Source organism: Manis pentadactyla, chromosome 2 (genome assembly GCF_030020395.1).
Source record: "Manis pentadactyla isolate mManPen7 chromosome 2, mManPen7.hap1, whole genome shotgun sequence".
Taxonomy (NCBI): Eukaryota; Metazoa; Chordata; class Mammalia; order Pholidota; family Manidae; genus Manis; species Manis pentadactyla.
In genome coordinates, this window is record NC_080020.1 from 130099382 (window position 1) to 130121434 (window position 22053).

Sequence of the window (22053 nt, forward strand, 5' to 3'; positions counted from 1 at the left end):
CTTTCCTGGCTTGCAGCCCTCACTCCAGTCATCCTGGTCGCCCACCTCAAGGTGAGACCTGGTCCCTGGGCAGAGCGGGGCAGGAGGAAAGGAGGCAGTAGGGTTCACCTGGCTAAGAGGCTAAACCAGAGGCCACAATCCTGTGCTGAATCAGAAGTCTGTGTGAGGCAGCGAGGGTGGGGAAATGGGGTCCTCACACAGCCGCTAGCATCAATATAACCTGCATTTAATTCCCACCCTGCTGCTGTTGAGAGCTGGGCTCCAACAGCAACTACATGCCACCCTCTAGGCTGGGCACTGGAGGCACAGGACAGGCAGTGCCTGGCCTCAAACAGTTTAGAGTAACAACAGCTCCCTTCTTTGTGTAATTGCAGACTACATAGACTCTTCTTACTGTTGCCAGAAATTAATATTTCTAATGGCAAAACAAAACAAAACAACAAAAGGAGATCCTAAACAGGAGCTGAAAAACCCAAGAGATCCGGTCCTTAACCACAATACGGTGATGAAGACAAGGAGTTAGACTGTCAGAAGCTGGGATGTTAAAACTGAACCCCTTAGAAAGCTGGGACTCTCAATCAGAGGGTGACCTAGGATACGAATCATACACTTTTTCTATAATGGGCTAAAGAGCAAATAATGTAGGCTTTGAGGGCCATCAGGTATCTCAACTTTACTATGTGTAAAAGCCACTACAGACAATATATAGACTCAGAAATTTCAGTATAACTTACAAAATGAGATGGCACATCAAATTTAGCCAGGGAACCAGACTTTGCCGACCCTGGGACTAGATGATAAAAATCTTTTCACTAACAAAACATAGGAAAACTTTCTGCTTTGACCTCAGTTCTGGCTTGGGGTAAGAGGAAGTCTCCCCTGAGAATTCATAACTGTAGGCTAGCTCTCATGCAGGAACAGGACATGAATTCATGTCCTGACCCAAGACTCCAAGACCCTGGAGACTCAAGTCCAGAAATTAACATAAAGTGGACCAAGGTAGGTGACACTCTGGGTGCCTGTCAGAAACAAGGTCAAATTTTCTTGTAGTCAAGAGAGATTGTACAAACTCTACATAGATATACAAAAGCTGAGCTTACAATTCAAAATTTTAAGAAACAAGAAATAAGCAATAGCAACTGGCATAATTAGGCCTGCCAGGATTTTCAGAATGGAATTATCAGAACTGGGGAGTATGTTTTAAATACTTAAAGAATTAAAAAAAATTTGGAGGAAAAACAGAACTTCTTCAAAAAAGAAAGAAAGGAAAAGAAAGAAGATCTGAAAACACTGTCTAGAATAAACAGAAGCAACAAGATAAAAAATATATATGGAAAGGTGTGTAACTAAGAGCCTTGGATGACTGGATGAGGACTAGCAAATGTCTAATTAGAATTCTGGAAGAAGTAGAGAGAACAGGAAAAAAGCAATATTCAAAAAGATAATGACTAGGAATTCTCCTGACTTGATGAAAACTAGGCATCCAGGGATTCAAAAAGAAAAAAACGCAGGCAATATGTTTATAAGAAAAAATATCCACATATAAAAGGCATCAAGGAAAAACCACAGAACACCAAAACCAAAGAGGAGACAGGGGAGCAAGACAGAATATCTACCAAGGATTAATCTGACTGCCATATTTTCAACTACCACAGAAATGAGAGGGCAATGGAATCAAATTTTCAAAAAGATTAAACAGAACAACTGCTCATCTAGAATTATGCAAAGAAGAAAGTGAAATAGAGAAATTTCAAACACAGCTTCCCACCAACAGACCGTTACAGAGTCACTTTCAAAGGATGTTATTTCAGGAAGGGCAATGAAGCCAGAAGGACTGAGATTGCAGGAAGGAGCATAAAGGGATCCATTCTAATCTCAGACGAATGTGACAAGCCCGCTGAAGGGTACACCGCCTGCAGCAGTTATATGGCAGACAGAGAGAATCATGACAGAGAGCCTGCAGACAGAGAGAAAAAGCAACAGACCTCTGCAAATGTGGCAAAAATAAATGATGGCCCAAGAAACACCTTCTCCTCAGGAACATGACTAAAAAGGACTCTACAACTGAAGTGAATTTTGTGCAGCTGTGGCAGTAGAAACAACTTCTGAAGTTTTATGGGAGACCCGAACACTGTGGCCCAGGAACAATATGACTGGGCCTACGAAGAACAGCAATGGCTACCTCAGTGAAGAGTTTTACCAATACCTGGTGAGGAAGACTTGAAAATTATCATCAAAAACCCACTTTGTAACTTCTGTTCTAATTGCACATATAATATTTTTCTTAACCATAAAGTAAACAAAGCTACTTTTCAAAACAAACCGACAGAACACGCACATTATACAGGTAATGAGAGAGAAAACGCCATTTGGGCATCACTTACGGCACACCCCTCAACTGGAGCACCCCTATTCAGCTCCCACGAGGGATAACTGGGGAGGTAGGGAGGTGCTTCTCCACCACACCCTGGCCAACCATGCCCACAGTGAAGGAGAATGGGAGTAAGGCCTCACCCTAAGCAGTTAGGGTCCATGGGGCCTGGTGGGAGTGAGGAGAGCAGGTATGACTGAGCAGAAACCGGGACACAAAATCACAGAACCAAGAAAGAGTTTGTGCTGTCAACCCCATGACCATTCCTTCTTACAAGTCAATCAAATTCACATGGCCATTTGCATGCAAAGACACACATGGCCAACATCTCAATAAGTCCTACCACTTGAAAGGGAAAATGCATTTCAAATCCAAAGCCTCTCTCTAAGAAAATAAGAAATCAAGAACTGAGAGAGGGTAGGGTCAAGAGAGTAAACAAATCCCCACAGGTGCAAAAATGATATGAATGTCAGGAACACAAGAAAAACACTTGCAATAACATTTTTAAACCTCAGGAAATAGTATTTCCCGAACATACTTAAGCAAAATGAATAATCAGACATAGATAAGACCATATGTATAAGAATGTTTCCTTATGAAGTACATCTCAATATTTTATAAAAATGGATATACTGATTTAATTGCATTTTCTACTACCAACAGTAAGAACTCTATAAATAAAACAATTCCAAACATACCTGATGACCCTCTTTCATGTATAAGTAATTCTTTCTCCTTTTCTATTTCATCCGCGTCACGATACATGTCCTCCTCACTGAAATCATACCAAATTAGACATTTCAAAAACTTTTTGCACTGACATTTTCCTTATCACAATATGCAGCTGCTTAAAAAATTTTATATATAAGACACTGCAAGTTTTTGTTCTCATATTACATGACAGCAATTTGATAATATACGGGTCTTATAAACTTAGATGCTCACATTTCTATCATTTCACTTCAGGGTTTCCTACTTTAAATGAGGCATTTTATGTTACTCCACCGGCTACAGCACTGTGAGACCATTTTCACTGTAACTTCTAGTAATGCCTCAACTGCACTTGTAAGCTCCTTAGCATGTGTCTGCTCGCTGAAACCCTGCTGTTTTACCAAGTTCCAAGACTGGTGATAGTGCCACACCAGTATTCATACAGGAGCGCAGGCCAATTGCCAACTTCAGTATGTCACAAGCAGATTCTACAATAGTTACACTAAAAATAAGAGTAGGAGAGCATCAATTATTACAAGACCCCAAAGCTAAAAAACTTCCCTGGAGCTCCTGCTGTGCCAGATCCCATGTACAAGCAGCCACCCACATCTGTTGAGCATTTTCGTACTGGGCCACATGCTTTAGTTGTTGCCACTACTACTGACTTGTACTAAATAAACAGAACAGCATCCTGAAGAGTCCCTAGACTCACTTACTGGGCTACAAGAACCTACCAAGCACAAGAAAGGGAGAAAAACCATGGGGTGCTAGACAAGATGAAGAACAGGACTTCTGGTTTTAAGATGCCTCCTTCTCCCCTCAAGATACACCACAACGAGACAATGATGGGCAACAGAAGCACCAACTAGATGTATCTCTGCTGAAACCACAAGACATGTAAAAGCCCAAATAGTCCAAAAGCAGACCAAGAGTGGTAAATGCCAGAAGACAGGGAAGCCTCCATGCCAGTGGAGGGGCATCGGCCAGAAGGTACCAAGAGCGGCAAACCCTACAGAACCCCAGAGAGGCTCAGGAACTGGAGGTGCCAAGTACCTTGGAGGGCACGGGACACACCCAGAGCTGAGAACAAGGACACTGGCTGACAGACACATAAGGTGAGTGATCAGACCCCCAACTCCCATCCACCCTCCCGATGACAGCACATCCCATCCTCACACAAGACAGGCGGCTCCCTGCACAACGGACGCAGGAAGGAGCCCATGAGGCTAATAAAGAATAGGGAAGTAAGTGAACAACTCAAGAAATCCATCCCCAACTCCCTTTGCACCCCAGCTCCTAGTACAGGCCGACACAGCCCTGGAGGAAGGAAAAGCAGTGAGAGGGAACATGAGGCAGGTGAAGAAGGGGTGCTGACAAAGGCAGACTAAGGCAGGAACTCCCATACCCCACCTCCCCCCAGCATGCCGAAATCCTTCAATGGCTCCCAAATCAGCAGGGAAGTCTAAATCTGGCCCTTCTGCACCACCCTGGCCTGCATCCTGTGACTCCGCCCCCACGCCTACGCTTCAGGGTCCCAATGTCTGATCAGCACCAGCCTATGCTTTCACACCTGGGACCGGTTCACTGCCTGCCACATCAGGACGCCTGCAGTGTGACCCCCTGTAGAGTGCCATGGCTGGAGTGGGGCCCCGAGAGTTACACTGGCAGGATGTAAGCACTCCTCATTCAGCCCTTATCAGCCACATGACCATGGATCTAAAGAAACCACACTTCTAAGTGCCTAACCTTAACCACTGGTAACAAGGCCAATCGAGTACTCCCCTCAAAGGACCGCTGTGAAAACAGACACATGTACAATACTTAGCACTCAGAAGGTTAGCTATTCTTATCCTCACACTATAGCCACTGGTGCAGAGTATTCAGACACTTCACCCAATGACCATGTCTTATTCCTTTGATTCTAAATAAAGGTGATGGTATGTGTGTTTCTTAATGGTGTGGGGTTGAGGGGACCGAGTAGGGAAAAGGTACTTTCCATGTGCTCTGACTTCAAGATTTCAAGTAAAAGGTGTGATGTCACCCACGGAGCCCGTGCCAGAGTTAAAAACAAACAGAAACCAGATTCACAGGGACTATATATCAAACACCTAAAATAAAAAGTGACTAAATGTCTTACTTATTCTTTCAATAATCCAGTGGTACCTTTCATCCTCCTTTCTAGCTTTAGGAAATAGGAAAGCACTTCTGATCCTAACAAACAAGCCCTGAAGTGAATCATTTCCACAATACCATTACCAGAAGCATGCCTCTAGGCAAGCCACTTCTCTAAACTTGGCCTCAGCTTTCTCATCTTCAATATGAGAAGACTGGACAAGAGCTACGTGATCTACATAGTTCCTCTTCCAGGTCTCAACTCAGTTCTAAAAGACTATGAATCTCTTTGTTGCTAAAACTATAATTCAGGCAAATTCTGTAGCTACACTGCACGTACACAGGCTCCACTTTTGTCCTCTTCCTTTTGAATCTACAAAATAACCACCACCAGTGCCCAGCGGAGGTTTTCTAAACAAGCATCTCTCTGTACAGTCACAAACACAAAATCCCACAAAGGCCAACAGGGGAGGAACAAAAAGACATCAACAGGAGAACGAAGTGCAAAAGGAAGACAGAGCAGAAAGGGAGATTATTGGGGAAAAAAGCAGTGATTCAAGATATATATAAGAAGCAAAGCAGAAATTGATGAATGGGAGGCCAAGAGTCCATTCAAATTACTTAAGCCACAGTTAGATTTCATCCAGAGCATGTGCACAACTGTTTGCTAACTTCCACAGCCACCAAGAAAATTGTGATAAAGCCTTTAAAGGCCTGCTTGAAAATGATCCTAAAGCTGTATTCCTTGGAGAAAGGATAAGTTTTAATTTAAGCAACAAAGCTCAATCAATATGGTCAGAAATACCACATTTAACAGCCAAATGAAATATTCATCCAAAATAAGGACAATGAACTGGAAAGAGAGATGTGTGAGAGCAAGAAAAATAAAAATAATGTTAATACTTCACTCAATAAACCTTCGCTTTAATTTTTTTAAGTATCAAAATATTAAAGCTTTGAAAATAACAACAATAGAAATTATTTTAAGTTGGGGATCTAAAACAGCTAGAAGTTTGACTTTTTGTTATGGGAAAGGAAGGTAGTGAAACAATGAAAGGAAAAGAGATATTACACGGTAAGATAAAATCATCAATGCTGAGCAGTTTCAGAAATACGGCGCTCTTTTATGTCAAGTTGGGGGGTGCTGGTGTCCACCATTTGGCACAAAAGAGGCCACTGATGTCCACAGACTTAAATGATTACCCCAGCAAATAGCTTCCTTCTAGAAAACATGCAGACCATTAGAAAAGTAAAATCTTAAATGTGATTTGATTTATTGGGGACCATAGCATGTGAGTAATGCTCACTTAACAGTTACATTTTAAAACCAAAATGCTAATAATTTCAACTTAGAAAATTCTTAGTTTTGCACCATAATGTTATTTTAAAGAGTGTATTTTCAAGCACCTGTTTTCTCTTAAGGCAGAGATGAAATATTTTATTCCTAATATTAAAGCAATATACACCATTGTTACATGGCATTGCATACTAGATTATAACCTTCTTCTTCCTCAGTTCAAAGACCTGCCCAAGAGTTTCTGAAAACTTTTAATTTGAAAATGCTTACTACATATACATAAAATTATACTATTCCCAAGAACAAAAGCTATAAGCTAAAAATACAGAGCTCAGTGAAGCAAAAGACATTTCTGTGAAGTCAGTAGTTTAATTTTTGATATAAATATTGTACAAAAGTCAATTCTAACATACATGCAAAGCCAACAAGACAGCATGTTATCACTCACCATTATGAACATTTGCACCAGGTTCCCCTTGGTTGCCTAAAAAAACTAAACTGAGTATGATTTTAACTCATACTGTGAGACCATTTTGATTTGAACGCTGCAGTTCATGCTTAATTTGGGCTGTCCTAGAAGACTAATGGCCCAGGCAGTGCTGATGAGACAGTAACCACCATGACACCAAAGCACCTGCCCACATAGGCACAGGAAAAGCAAAGACCACTAAACCAAGTCTTTCTCCACTTAGCGGTTGTAGACATGGGTGAACAACACATCAAATGCAGGAAAGTACCAGCACCCAGGCCAAAATTCCACCTCCCTCTTGCAAGTGGACTTTCCATGACCGCTCGTGCTACTCCATGTGACTTCCAGAGGTAATCTGGGAACAACCCAGACACCCTCAACAATCAGGTTTGATTCTCAGAGACATTCCGGCTCTGAACCCTAAAGCAGTCTCTACATCCCGATGGGGGAAAGGGCAAGAGGGAGTAGCTGTTACCCCATCAAACATACCCCTGAGGAGCTGCTGCTAAGGTATAAGGTGGGTGGGAAAACACATTCACACAGTATTTCACAACACCCCAAAACAATGGTTTTAGCAATTTGCTGTTGTTCACAGCTCTTTTGAGAAATCATAGCTTTCATCAAAATCTCAGTACAGAAAAAAATACACATGAAACTTGGTCTTCAATTTCAGAGGTGTTCACAGACATTATGTTCCCTGTCACACACAGCCAGCCTGTGGACTCCAGATTCAAACTCCGTCCCACCATCAGACAGATAGGGAAGGGCCATGGAGTAGTCTTGCTTCTCAATTCCCTAAGTATGGCCTGGCCACCAATCATGTCCGAGGGCCATCTTAGTCCTCAGGGACTGTAGTACGGATTAGCTTAACTAGGAGCAAGAGCAGAAGTTTCAAATGTAGGGGTGGATTGAGCAAGGAATAGAGCTTAGGAGACCTGCTGACAGAACCAGTGAGAAAGCTTCAAGAAAAGTCAACTAACGCTGGTCTAACCTAAGACTTCTTCAAAAAGGACCCTAAGACACCTTGGGAGCCAACCTTAAGGCCTGTCCAGGGGATGCCAGCCAATCACAGCACTCAAAGATCTAGGAGAGGGGACGGGAGGGTCATTATAAATCATGTTCTTCTGCCTGGTTTTGCTGAGGAAGACAGAGATGGGGGGACCTTCATCCCCAGGCATCAGGGAACTTGGCCTGAAAACATACTCTCAAGTAGCATTTATGGAATCTGCAACTCAGTTTCCTAATATGTAGAATGATAAACACAGGCTGGGTTTTTTAGATTCCTTTTGGCTGCAAATCCATACCTGTACTGACAGCAGACATGAGGCACCTGTGCCACAAAACCTTCTCATTAGGAAAGAGGTGCTCTTTCCCATAGTGCCCATTCCCCCAGGTTCTCAGAAAGCCACAGGCAGCAGAAAAACTTGCCAAATAACTATGCGTACTTCTGGGAATGTACTTTTTGGCTTCAAAGTTTCTGCATCTCTTGGGGCATGAAACTGCTAAGGCTGAGTGACAGGGGCTCTAAGTGGGGCACAGACCTGACCACCAGGGCCAACCAACTAGCAGCAGCAGCCAGGCTTGCAGCAGTTAGGAACCAGGACAGGCTGTGGAAGGCCAGAAGCAGAAGACCCCCATACTTTACCCTCTTCAGGCTGAGGTAGATCTCTAATCCATAGAGCAAACTTGCAGCCACAGGCCACATAAGCTCACATAGGGGCCTGCACAGTGGTTTCCATTAAAAAATAAAATGCTATTTAAAAATCAGGACATTTCATTAAAAAGTGAGGGTATTTGAAAATCCGGCAACTATAGATTAGAACTTAGTGGACTCTGCCCCCAACAGAGATGGGCAAAGCTCTCCACGCATCCATGGTCCACACCTGGCCAGCCTCACTGATGTTACCGGCCTAGCTCCTGAGGGCAGGAGTTTGAGACCTCCTACTTCCCAGTGGCCCTAAACCCATCAAGCCTGCGTAATACCACCCCAAAGGGTTTGGGTGCTCAATACATGAGACTATCAAAGCCTTTGGCAAGGACCCATGCAAATAAGAGTTATTATAACACACTGTCCGCATAATAGACCTGGGAAGGACCCCTTTTAAGGAAATAGGCGGGGGAGGGCAGGGAAGGCACCTTACAACTCAACTTCCCAGCCAATCAATCTATCAAACTGGTTGTCAATTTTGGAATCCAAAGGCATTTATATATGCCTAGAGCTAAGTGTATAAAAAGTTTCAGCCTAAAAGTTTTCTGCTTCCATCCCAGACCCAGGCCGAAACTATAAACGCTTCCGATCAATGCCACCTTCTGTACAGTTCGGTAAATAATCGATCTAACCAGCACTGCCCTTCGTATTTAAAACTACAGGGGGTGGGGGTGGGGATGTCAGGCTAAGCCGTTAACCAGCGAGAGAACTGGGTCAGGCTCCGTCCAAAGTCTAACAGATGGATCGCTCATCAGGCGGCGACTTGCCTTTCAAGAACAAACATGTCGTGTGGCTCGGTTTCCCTGTGACTGTGACAGTCGCAACCTTTCTTCCCGAGAAAGAGCCAAGGGGAATTAGTTAGAACAAAATACGCTTCTCGGGTTTGTTTTCCAAGTTTCTGAAGCTCTTTAACTTTAGAGCTATGCAGATGTCAAAAAAAAAATGGGGACGGGGGGCACTGGGTCACCACAATTGTGAGACGGGCCCTCCGGGAGAACATTGTAGTCGGACACTGAATACAAGTGTCTTCAAATTCCTCTTGTCGCCGACGACCTCACCCAGAACCGAGGGAGCGAAGGGTCCCCCCGCCGGCTCGTCCCCAGCCCACCCCGCGCCCAGCTTTCGCGAGGCCGCCGCGCCGCGCCCCGCCACTCACTGCTCCGCCGGGCACCGCACCGCGGCTCGCGGCTGCCCGCCGGCCGCCGCCTTCCCGCCCTCCCGCGCCGCGGCTCTTGCGGGGCCCGGGGACGCGGCCCCCGCCTCCCGGGTGAGCTGCTCCGCTCTGCTCGCTCCCGGCCATGCTCCGGGCTGCGGCATGGTGCCCCGACTCATGGGGCCGCCCGTGGCGGCGGAACCGCAGGGGCCCAGCCGCCTCTGAGCGATCCGCGACCCCTCCAATTGGGAAGCCCGGCCGAGGCCGCCGCCGCCGCCGATCTTCAGGCCGCCGGCTTCCGAGGATGCGCAGGGCGCTTCCTCGCGCGTCACCGCCGCCCGCCCCACGGCCTCTGACCCGCACCTAGGGGGCGTAGCTCGCGGGGGCGGGGAGTCCGGCCACGCGGCGTGTGCGCCTGCGCGAGCTGAGCCGCCGGCACGGAGTGGGCGTTGGGGACAGACGCGCGGCCACTACGTATGCTCCGCCTCCGCGCGCAGCCCGGGAGTGTCCCTGGCGGCTTCCTCTGCCTGACGCTGAGGGAGGGGAAACCTTGACCGAGGGGCTGGACGAGTTGTCGGCGAGGAGGAGGAGGAGGAGGTCCTGGGTGTGAAGGGCGCTGACGTATTTGGGCGCCTAGCAATGCTAGGTCGGGCTTCCGAGCGTCGCTTTGTGCCGGGCGGGGTTTCCTCCACCGTGAAGCGAGGGATGTGGGCTGTGCGGCCAGCCCGGCTTTCCCCGGGTGACAGTTCCGTCACCACCCGCCCCCGAGCCCGGAGCGCTTTGGTCTTCGTGGGGGATCAGGCTGGTCACTCCAGGGCTGGCAGTCACGGTCCTTCCCCTCCGTGAGGGCGGAAAGGGCGAACTGGTTCTGCTCAGCGGTTGAACAACGGCAGCACAATGTGTGTTCTTGGACTGTAGTCTTTAAAATAGGAAACTTGATTTAAGAGGATCAAGAGCAAAGGGAAAAAAAATTAACAGACTTCAGAGATCAGAAGGCGGCAGAAGGTGTCATCTCTGGGAAGAGAACAGAGGAGTAGCCTCTAAAGATGAGCAGCTTTGAGGGGCGCAATGGGAGTATCCCAAGCAGAGTGAGGTCCACCGGATGGAGGGAGCGAGCGGTGTGGGCAGTTCGGAAACCTGCCAGTCAGGGGCAGAAGAGGTAGCAGGGGAATTTATTAAAAGATGAAACTGGGATAAGGTTGCAGAAGATCAGTTAAAGAAAAGCCACCAGGCAACTAGAGAGCTCGTGCTTGATCTTCACTGAAGATTGGAAAGAGATTATTTTGAACCATCACTTGGCAGTGAGAGAAAAAATTGGAAAAAAACTGAACTGGGGGACCAGCATAGGGAGATTAAATAGCGGGCATCAAAGGGAGAAATTGGAAGGAAAGAATATTTCTTCCTCCAAGAATATTGGAGAAAGGTGATGAAAGGTACACACTTCCAGTTACAAATAAGCACTAAGGATGTCATGTGCCAAGGTGATGACTATAGTGAACTCTGCCGTGTATATAAGAAAGCTGTTCTGACAGTAGATCCTAAGAGTTCTCATAACAAGAATTTCCTTTTCATTGTATCTGTATAAGATGATGGATGTTAAGTAAACCTGTGGTAACATTTCACAATATGTCTAAATCAAACCATTATGCTGTACACCTTAAACTTATAATGTATATCAATTTCTCAAATGGGAAAAAAAAGAATATTCGTGTTTTGAGGCAAAGAACTAGGAGGGTTTTTCCTTTATTTGAAAAAATAATATGCTAAAAAAATACAGAGCACACAAAAGAATATGCAAATTACATTTCTTATGGATATTATGGGTATGGGATTATACTGGATTGAATAGTGCCCCTCGAAATTCACGTCCACCTGGAATCCCATGTGACCTCATTTGGAAATAGGGTCTTTGACTAGAGTGGGCCCTAAATCCAATGACTGTATAGTTATGAGAGGATGCAGAGATGTATACACACAGAGGAAATAAGGACAGAGGCAGAGATTGGAATGATGCAGCTACTCCAAAGAAATGCTGGGAGCCGCTAGTAGCTAGGAAAAGGCAAGGAAAGATTATTCCAGAGAGCCTTCAGAAGAAGCATGACCCTGCTGACAACTTGATTTCAGACATCCAGGCTCCAGAACCGGGAGAGAATAAATTTCTGTTTTAAGCCACTCAGTTTGTGATACTTACTATGGCAGCCCTAGGAAACTCATACAGGGATCAAGATGAAGGATTAAAAATTCTTTCAGGCCAAATTTAATTGATATGGGCCCACTAAACAGATATTCTAGATACAACATTTTGCCTCTAAGGGTTTGAAAAAGCTTAACAGTTTGATTGGCTGCTGAGTGTGTTTTTCCTATTCAAGTGGAACAGGGAGAATAATGACAAGGTGGGTTTAGAGACCCACTGGGTCCACTGTGAGGAGGACTGGAGCAAAAACTACACTGACCACTTGACTTCCATCCTCCCAAAAGTGCCTACACAGAGTGAAATGCCAGAACTGCCTAGGATACTATAGAGGAAGATAGCCAAAGGCTAGAGGAGACTGGAACGTTGGTGTGGATTATCACGTAAGACCTGCCTGCCCACCCCAAGAAGGTCCAGTGGACACGACCCTTCACTGTGACTGTGAGAAGGAAATCTGTGAGGGGAGCCCCAGCATGCTTAAAGAGACCTACCTATGATTGCCCTTCTCTGTAGTCAGATATACCTCACAGTAGGGACTACTACCATCAAACAGTGGGGCTAATGAGATCCTAGAGTAGTAGGGACCTGGGGTTGAGGGTGGGGGTACCTAACTGCCAAAAACTAGGTGGAGGTGGATGTGGCTACTGTAATGGACAGCTGAACCAAAGCAGTCATCAGAATCATCTGACTTGCAGGGATTATAGCATTGGTCAGTTGATCATGGGGTCCCTATGAAAAAAAGGGGGAGGCAATCTACTAAATTACTTGATCTCCATAAGCAAAAGAGTTCTAGGTCTACTGAACCGAAGTCCTGATTTGCATCACCCAAACAGAAAGTCACAGCCCCTCAATCAGTTCCCAGACTTGAGCCAGTTTATACCCAGAACTCTGAATGAAGGGGAGGCCAGGTCCTCATGAAGCAAGACCCTGCTTCACTGCCAGAATGCATATTATTAATCTTTTCCCCAGCCTTCCCCACAGGGTCCCGTGATATCCTGCCAGGGTGAATTTCCATTGAGGGAAAAGAATCAGATTTCAGGGGCATTAGCAGGCAATGGCTCTAACCTGACACGAATTCATGGAAACCCAAAACATCATTGTGTCTGTCAGAGTAGGGGCTTACGGAGGTCAAGTGATCAATGGAGTTTTAGTGAAGATTCTTCACATTACACACCCTGTGATTATTTCCCCAGTTCCAGAAAGCATAATTAAAATAGACATGCCCAGCAACTAGCAAACGCCCCACATTGGTCTCCTGACCTGTAGAGTGAAGGCTTTTATGGTAGGAAAAGCGAAATGGAAGCCACTAGAACTGTTTATACCTATAAAAATGTAAACCGAAAACAATACCACATTCTTGGAAGGATCGCAAAGATCAACACCACCACCAAGGACTTGAAAGTTGCTGAGGTTGTGAAGCCATCACATCCCTTTTCATCACATGCCTATCAACAACCAACAGAAGACAGATGGTTCTTGGGAAAAAACAGTGGATTTTCAAATATCCAGTTATGAAATGATTCCACTTGCACTGCTATTCCAGGTGTGTTTTCATTGGCTGAACCAATCGATACATTTCTTAGTACCTAGTAATCAGCTATTGATCTGGCAAATGCTTTTCCCAACTCTACCTGTTGAAAAAGACTACTAGAAGGAATTTGCTTTAAACTGGCAAGGCCAGCAATATACCTTCACTGACCTACCACAGGATATATCAGCTCTTCAGCCCTATGTCATAATTTAGTCTGCAGGTACCTTCATCCTCTTCCCGTTACACAGAAAATCATGCTGACCCATCACATTGATGATAATATGATGATTGGGCCTGGTAGGCAGGAAGTAGCAATTACTATACACAAATTGGTAAGATATTTGCATGTCAGAGGATAGGAAATAAGTTCCCAAAACCCAGGGGCCTTCTACTTCAGTGCAGTTTCTGGGGTCCATCAAGATATCACTTGTAAGGCGAAGGATAAGTGCTTACATTTGGCTCCTTCTCCATGAAAAAGAGAAGCACAACACCCAGTAAGGGGAGAGAGGTGAGGACTTTGCAACACGGTTAGCTGTTGTGCCTGTTGCTCCACCACTTGGTCCTATGATCCAGGAGATCTAATGGTGCTTGAAGTGGCAGTGGCAGGTGGAGATGTTGTAGGAAGACTCTAGTGAGCGCCTGTAAGTGAATCACATTGCAAACCCTTCAGATTTTGGAGCCCCACCATCCTCTAATACTCCCTTTTTAAGAGCCAATGTTTGGCTTGCTGCTGGACCTTAGGTCACAAGCTACCATGTGACCGGAGCTCACTGATACATCATGTTGCCAACCTGTGACCTTGATATGATCTAATGAAAATGGCACTCCACTTCTGTGATCTTCCAAAAGCCCCTGGCTCCAGTCTAATTAGAAGAAAAATATCAGACAACTTACAAATTCCATTAGAGGAGTGTCATATGAAATAATTGACTAGTACTCTTCAAAACTGCCATGGTCATCAAAAATAAGAAAAGTCTTAGAAACCATCACAGTTAAGAGGAACCTAAGGGGTTGTGACAATTAAGTGTAATGTGGTACCATGGATAGGATCCTGGGACAGGATAAGAATTTAGGTTAAATAAAGGAAGTCTCCATAAACTATGGACTTTAGTTAATAATAATGTACAATATTAGTTCATTAATTGTAAAAAATGTTACCATGGTAAGTAACATCTTAGTAATAGTGGAAATTGGGTACATGGTATACAGGAACTTTTCACTATCCTCTCCATTTTTCTGTAAATCTTAAACTGTTTTTAAAATATTCTATTTTAGAAAAAAATCAAATTCAAATCACCATGTCACAACATATTAAACCAAGACTTTCCAAAATAATGAAGAATATTTAGCGCATTGATCTTATTTGGTACTATTTTTGTAAAGTAGAAAAAGTTTAATGTTAATATTTCATCTTTACCTAAAATTCCTACTGTGTATGTTTTATAGTAGACATAATACAAACACACAGAGGTACATGTGTGCATTTGTAAAATATATGTGCATACAGAGAATGTGTTAAAGTTTTAAATTGACATTATAGAACTAAATTATTAGATAGCAAGTATATTAAAGTAAATAATTCAAAAATTAGAGTTTCCTAGAGGAAGTTGTGAGAAGCCCATGAACTGCGATGTAATTTTTTTTGTATCATTAATGTACAATTACATGAGCAACATTGTGGTTACTAGATTCCCCCCATTATCAAATCACCACCACATACCCCATTACAGTCACTGTCCATCAGTGTAGTAAGATGCTACAGAATCACTACTTGTCTTCTCTGTGCTATACTGCCTTCCCCGTGCCCCCCCAACATTATGCGTGCTAATCGTAATGCCCCTTTTTCCCCTTATCCCTCCCTCCCCACCCATCCTCCCCAGTCCCTTTCCCTTCGGTAACTGTTAGTTCATTCTTGGGTTCTGTGAGTCTGCTGCTGTTTTGCTCCTTCAGTTTTTTCTTTGTTCTTATACTCCACAGATGAGTGAAATCATTTGATAATTGTCTTTCTCCACCTGGCTTATTTCACTGAGCATAATACCCTCTAGCTCCATCCATGTTGTTGCAAATGGTAGGATTTATTTTCTTCTTATGGCTGAATAATATTCCATTGTGTATATGTACCACCTCTTCTTTATCCATTCATCTACTGATGGACACTGAGGTTGCTTCCATTTCTTGGCTATTGTAAATGGTGCTGTGATAAACATAGGGGTACATATGTCTTTTTGAAACTGGACTCCTGCATTCTTAGGGTAAATTCCTAGGAGTGGAATTTCTGGGTCAAATGATATTTCTATTTTTGGTTTTTTGAGGAACCTCCATACCGCTTTCCACAATGGTTGAACTAATTTACATTCCCACCAGGAGCGTAGGAGGGTTCCCATTTCTCCACATCCTCACCAACATTTGTTGTTCGTTTTTTGGATTGTGGCCATCCTAACTGGTGTGAGGTGATATCTCAGTGTAGTTTTAATCTGCATTTCTCTGATGATTAGGGATGTCGAACATCTGTTCATGTGCCTGTTGGCCATCTGAATTTCTTCTTTAGAGAAGTGTCTGTTCAGCTCCTCTGCCCATTTTTTAATTGGATTATTTGCTTTTTGTTTGTTGAGGTATGTGAGCTCTGCATATTTTGGATGTTAACCCCTTATTGGATATGTCATTTATGAATATATTCTTCCATACTGTAGGATGCCTTTTTGTTCTACTGATGGTGTCCTTTGCTGTACAGAAGCTTTTTAGTTTGATATAGTCCCACTTGTTCATTTTTGCTTTTGTTTCCCTTGCCCATGGAGATATGTTCATGAAGAAGTTGTTCATGTTTATATTCAAGAGAGTTTTGCCTATGTTTTCTTCTAAGAGTTTTATGGTTTCATGACTTACATTTAGGTCTTTGATGCATTTCAAGTTTACTTTTGTGTATGGAGTTAGATAATAATCCAGTTTCATTCTCTTACATGTAGCTGTCCAGTTTTGCCAACACCAGCTATTGAAGAGGCTGTCATTTCCCCATTGTATATCCATGGCTCCTTTATCATATATTAATTGACCATATATGCTCTGGTCAATATCTGAACTCTATTCTGTTCCACTGGTCTATGGGTCTGTTCTTGCGCCAGTACCAAATTGTCTTGATTACTGTGGCTTTGTAGTAGAGATTGAAGTTGGGAAGCAAGATCCCCCCTGCTTTACTCTTCACTCTCAGGATTGCTTTGGCTATTCAGGGTCTTTTGTTGTTTCATGTGAATTTTAGAACTATTTGTTCCAGTTTGTTGAAGAATGCTGTCAGTATTTTGATAGGATTGTATTGAATCTGTAGATTACTTTAGGCAGGATGGCCATTTTGACAATATTAATTCTTCCTACCCAAGAGCATAGGATGAATTTCCATTTATTAGTGTCTTCTTTAATTCCTCTTAAGAGTGTCTTGTAGTTCTCAGGGTATAGGTCTTTCACTTCCTTGGTTAGGTTTATTCCTAGGAATTTTATTCTTTTTGATGCCATTGTGAATGGAATTGTTTTCCTGATTTCTCTTTCTACTAGTTCATCGTTAGTGTATAGGAATGCAACAGATTTCTGTGTATTAATTTTGTATCCTGCAACTTTGGTTAATTCAGATATTAGATCTAGTAGTTTTGAAGTGGATTCTTTATGTTTTTTTTATGTACAGTATCATGTCATCTGCAAACAGTGACAGTTTGACTTCTTCTTACCAATCTGGATGCCTTTTATTTCTTTGTGTTGTCTGATTGCCATGGCTAGGACCTCCAGTACTATGTTGAATAAAAGCAGGGAGAGTGGGCATTCTTGTCTTATTCCCATTCTTAGAGGAAAAGCTTTCAACTTCTCACTGTTAAGTATAATATTGGCTGTGGGTTTGTCATATATGGCATTTATTATGTTGAGGTACTTGCCCTCTATACCCATTTTGTTGAGAGTTTTTATAATGAATGGATGCTGAATTTTGTCAAATGTTTTTTCAGCATCTATGGAAATGATCATAAGGTTTTTGTCCTTTTCTGTGATGTAATTGTAACAATTAGCCATTTCTTGTGTCAATATAAATTTTAAAATAATAAAAAATCTATAAGCTTACATAAAACCTACATAACATTGCTAGAAACAATTCCAATTAGTTTCCAGCTTCCCCTTAGAATCAAACATCCCTAAATTAGATTAACAAAGTTATAGGATAGCATTATAATTTATAAGTCCTTTGACTTGGTAACATATTTTGAATCACCTTGAATTAATGTAATTACTTCCTCAGTCACCTTGCCTAAAATAGTTAATGCATGAAAGACTCCAAACTCCTCTTCGTTGAACACTCCAGCCTTTATGTGCAATCACTGTGCACAGAGAACACTCCTAAGCCATTACAGTGTTTGTTTGCTTGATTTTTAAATTCTCTGTAAGTACAAGTTGAATACATATCCTCCCTTTTTACTAACATGAACTCGTATTTTACAGCAGATTTAAAACACCTCCTATTTTTACTCTATGGAATTCCCCAATGCCACAGCAATAAAAAATAGATTTCAAGTGTATTCTGTACATCAATTTCAAAAGTATTAACAGAAAAGGTACTTTTTAGTTTGTTCTAGTTTCAAAGGTTCATGAAGTGTATTTAAGCTTGGAAGGAAGTATTGTCAGTCTCATTTAGAAATTACCTACTCTAAGAATAACCAAGGATTTATTTGAAGACCCTTTTTTTCCCAGCATACCTCTTGATTGTGGAATGCTCATTATTTTTAAACAGGATTGGGTTGTGGGGTGGGGAGCACTACTGTGTCTTCATTGTTCTGAGAATAGAAGAAATAACTATACAGAGGGAAAAAAAATGGGAGAAATAGTTCACTACAAAAACTATCTTACAGTAGTATTAGTTTACCTGGAAACCTCCAAAACTGTCCCCAAGAGTTTTTCTTTGGAGATGTATAGGTCATACATAAATTTATTCTATCATGAAAATGAAACCATTTAATGCATAAGGAGATGACAGAGAATGACTTGGAATGCTGGAAAATATTAAACCAGACATTGGTCAATAGAATTTCCTTCTAAATAAACCATCCAGGCAGATGATAATCTTATCTGGAGAGCTTCTGAAATGGAATCTATACTCTTTAAGTACCTTATATATGCTATGAAGGAATTGTATCCCCCACAAGATTCATAGGTGGAAGTCTCCCTCCCCTAAAGATGGTATTAGGAGGTGGGGACCTTTGGGAGGCAATTCATTAAATGAGGTCAGAAGGATAGTGTCCTCATGAGTGAGACTTTTGTGTTGTTAGAAACATGAGAGAGTTTGCTCCCCTTCTCTGCTCTCCATCAGGTGGGGACACAAGGAGAAGTCAGAAGTATGCAAATAAGATGAGAGCTCCACCAGCACTGGACCACCCTGGCACCCTGACTGTAGAGTGCCAGCTTCCAAAACTGTGAGAAATAGATTTCTGTTGTTTAAGCCATGCAGTGTATGGTGCTGTTATAGCAGTCCAAACAGACTAAGATGTTTGGAGTGCTGGCCTGTAAGGAGGTGGTAAAGATTCCATGAGGTCACAGGGTAGGGCCTTAATTCGATAAGGCTGGTACGCTTATAAGAAGAGGAAGAGATAACAGAACTCCCTCTGCCATGTGAGGACACAGAAGGCAGCTGTCTGCAAGCCAGGAAGAGGGCTCTCACCGGAAACCAAATGAGTCAGCACTTTGATCTTGGACTTCCAGCCTCCAGAACTGTGAGGAAAAAAGTTTCTGTTGTTTAAGTCACCCAGTCTATAGTGTTTGTCATGGCAGCCCAAACAGACTTAAGATAGCATTACAAAGTATTTCTTCAAATTTACCTTTTAGGACAAGCATATGGGTTTCTTTGGAAAGAGAACCCATCATTCATACTGCACCCTGGAACACAGAAAGAGCTAAAGGGCATATTGTAAAAGTTTCCTGAGAAAATAAGGTGAGGAAGATATTCTTTGTCACTTCTGTGCCATAACACAGAAAACCTCTTCCTCAGGTAGTCTGATGTTAGGTTATGATCTCATATAACCCCATCTTATCTCCATTACAATCAGAGAGGAAAGCATCACCCTACAACTGAAAACTCTCTACTTGATTGATAAGGTATGTTATCAATCTTATCTTAAAAATCATACCAGGATATTGCTGACAAAGTAGCAAGGATTTTCTATATCTTCTGCTAATACTTTGTCTCATAAATTTTTCTTTTACTTGGTCCAGAATTTTAGGATAGTTGACTAGATCTTCTCCAGAAGATAAGGATGTTTAATTCATCATCACTGCATACTCCCAAACAACATGGCAACTGGAATCCACCTCAAAATAGTGGTCTTCAGACTGTGGTACTGCACCTCTGAGGGTGTACTAGGGTCATTTCACACAGTTGTGCAAGCCGTGGGGTAAAAGACACCTTTCACAGCTGCATGAGGGCATGGATCAGGCCCATTCTCCTTTCCCACCATTTCCTTCCTGATCACCATATTCTTACTCTACCAAAACAAGTGACACCTCTCACCCATCCCAAATCTTACTGCAGTGTGTTTGTTCTTCAAGGGCTTGTGCTGTGCAGCAGCCACTGTTGAGTACCTGAAATATAGCTGGTCAGAATTAAGATTTGCTATTTGTATAAAATACTACAATATTTCAAGGACTTAGTATCAAAAACTAAAGAATGTAAAATGTTTAATTTTTTTATATTGATTGGAAACAAATTATATTTTGGAAATATTGCATTGTTTACAATATTAATTTTACCTTTTTTACTTTTTAAGTATGGTGCTAGAAAATTTTAAGTTACATATGTGGCTCACATTGTATTTCTATCGAATGGTGCTATAGAGCATCAAAACAATTTAAATATTGCTTGCAGAGGAGCCTCCAGTATGAGGTACCAAAAGCTTGCATTCCAGTTTCGTGTTTCCTTTTCTCTTAAGTGGGTATTTTGGTATTTCAATGGAGTATTTTGACCAGTATGTTAATTCAGACATTCATTTAGACTAGGTTTATAAGCGTGTTGATAATTTCTCTCAAAGAAAGCTTTGCTCCTCAGGGAGAGTCTTGAGAGAACAAAGTAGAGAACATTGGTAAGAAATGTGGGTAGCATCCTACATCATCCGGGTGACAAACTCACGGCAAGGATTGTCTTAGAATGAGTGTTTGTGAGATGGAACTTCCCAGAAACCAAAAGGTGATTGACTCTAATGACTGGATAACCAATCCTTTTGTAATTCAGGGGTTTCTAATTCTTTGCTTTCACTAAATTTGAAGGAGAACCTAAAATTGCTGGCTGATGATTTAAAATATTTAATGAGAGATTGCTATGATATTTTTGGCCTGCAATTCAGAAGGTAAAAGAATTGAATGATCTTGTTATAACAAAACTCCATTTTCATCTATTTATGAGAACAGTGTTTTTCGGTGCTTATAACAGTAAAACTCCAAAAGTAGGAATAGAATTGAAATTAAATCCTCTCTTCCTAACAATAAATAACATTTATCAATACATTTTGAAGAGATGTATCCAAGAGAATTCTACTAAGTATGTTATAATTATCAAAGTTTATAATATATTGTTTTGATCTAGATTTTATTACTAATAATTATAATCATAAATAAAACTTTCAAGTAATTTTAAGTAAAAAAGACTTTCAAACATAAAGGTATGTTTCAAAATAAAATTCTGGAAAAGGAAAATGGAGTGAAAATAATATTTCAAGGAGATAAAAGGTTGATATGAAATTGCAGTTAATTAATATGTTAAACAACATTCAAGTTTCTCTCAGAAACTTAAGTCATGTGATGGCTTTATTTTAAAATGTTAATATTCATTAAATCACAATGGAAAATTCATCCTTAAAGCTAAATTTGTAATGGAAAATTCTAGATGTCAACTTTTTTTTTTGAAGTATCATTGATTAGATGGCAACTTTCAACTGTAGAAAGAGTTTCATAGTTTTTCAAAACTTTTATGGGGGAAGGTGAGTAAAAATATTCAGATGACTGCCTTAGATGGCACTTAGTCAAAACCACCTCATTTCGTAGGGCAGCTAAGGACCACAAGTTCTGTTCTTGCACCAGAACCCAAGGCCACACTCAGTCACCGGCCCTGCAACACTCTCACACCTCCCACGCAGAGAAGGTGCACTGGGTTCTGTGAGAAAGTCGGTGCTTATCAATGACGGGAGGCCTCTAGCTAAAAGTCATCTCTCTGAAATGTATCTGGGTTTAGAGCTGCTGTCTGACATCTGTGGTAGTCTGTCACCACTAACCAGCCTCAGGCATTGCCAGCAGTCATTTAGGAGTAGTAAGTTGTTGCTTCGGGAGGAGGTGGTTCCCGAACCCAGGTTAAGTTCCCAGTGAATTCGGTCAGACAGCATAAAGACAAGGGCAAGAAGTTGGAGGCTTCAAAAGGGCTTCATACCACGTTTATTCTCACGGCTGTAGGTCTCAGCCTCTCCTGGCTCCGGCGCTGCTCCCTCCTGCTCCCCAGCTTGGGC

At 42.3% G+C, this 22053-nt stretch overlaps 1 protein-coding gene across 2 annotated transcripts in view; it reads right to left on the reverse strand.

The window, feature by feature from the left end:
* Positions 1-10133, reverse strand: part of OTULIN (OTU deubiquitinase with linear linkage specificity) — a 31316-nt gene extending 21183 nt beyond the window's left edge. The window contains exons 1-2 of one of the 2 annotated variants that reach the window (XM_036896664.2): positions 9825-10133; positions 3070-3146 (exon numbers count right to left, since the gene is read on the reverse strand). In XM_036896664.2, coding sequence (XP_036752559.1) covers positions 3070-3146; positions 9825-10000 — 253 coding nt within the window. In that variant the 5' untranslated portion in view covers positions 10001-10133. The remainder of the gene's footprint in view (positions 1-3069; positions 3147-9824) is intronic. The other variant, XM_036896663.2, reaches the window with a different exon arrangement.
* Positions 10134-22053: the final 11920 nt, after the last annotated feature.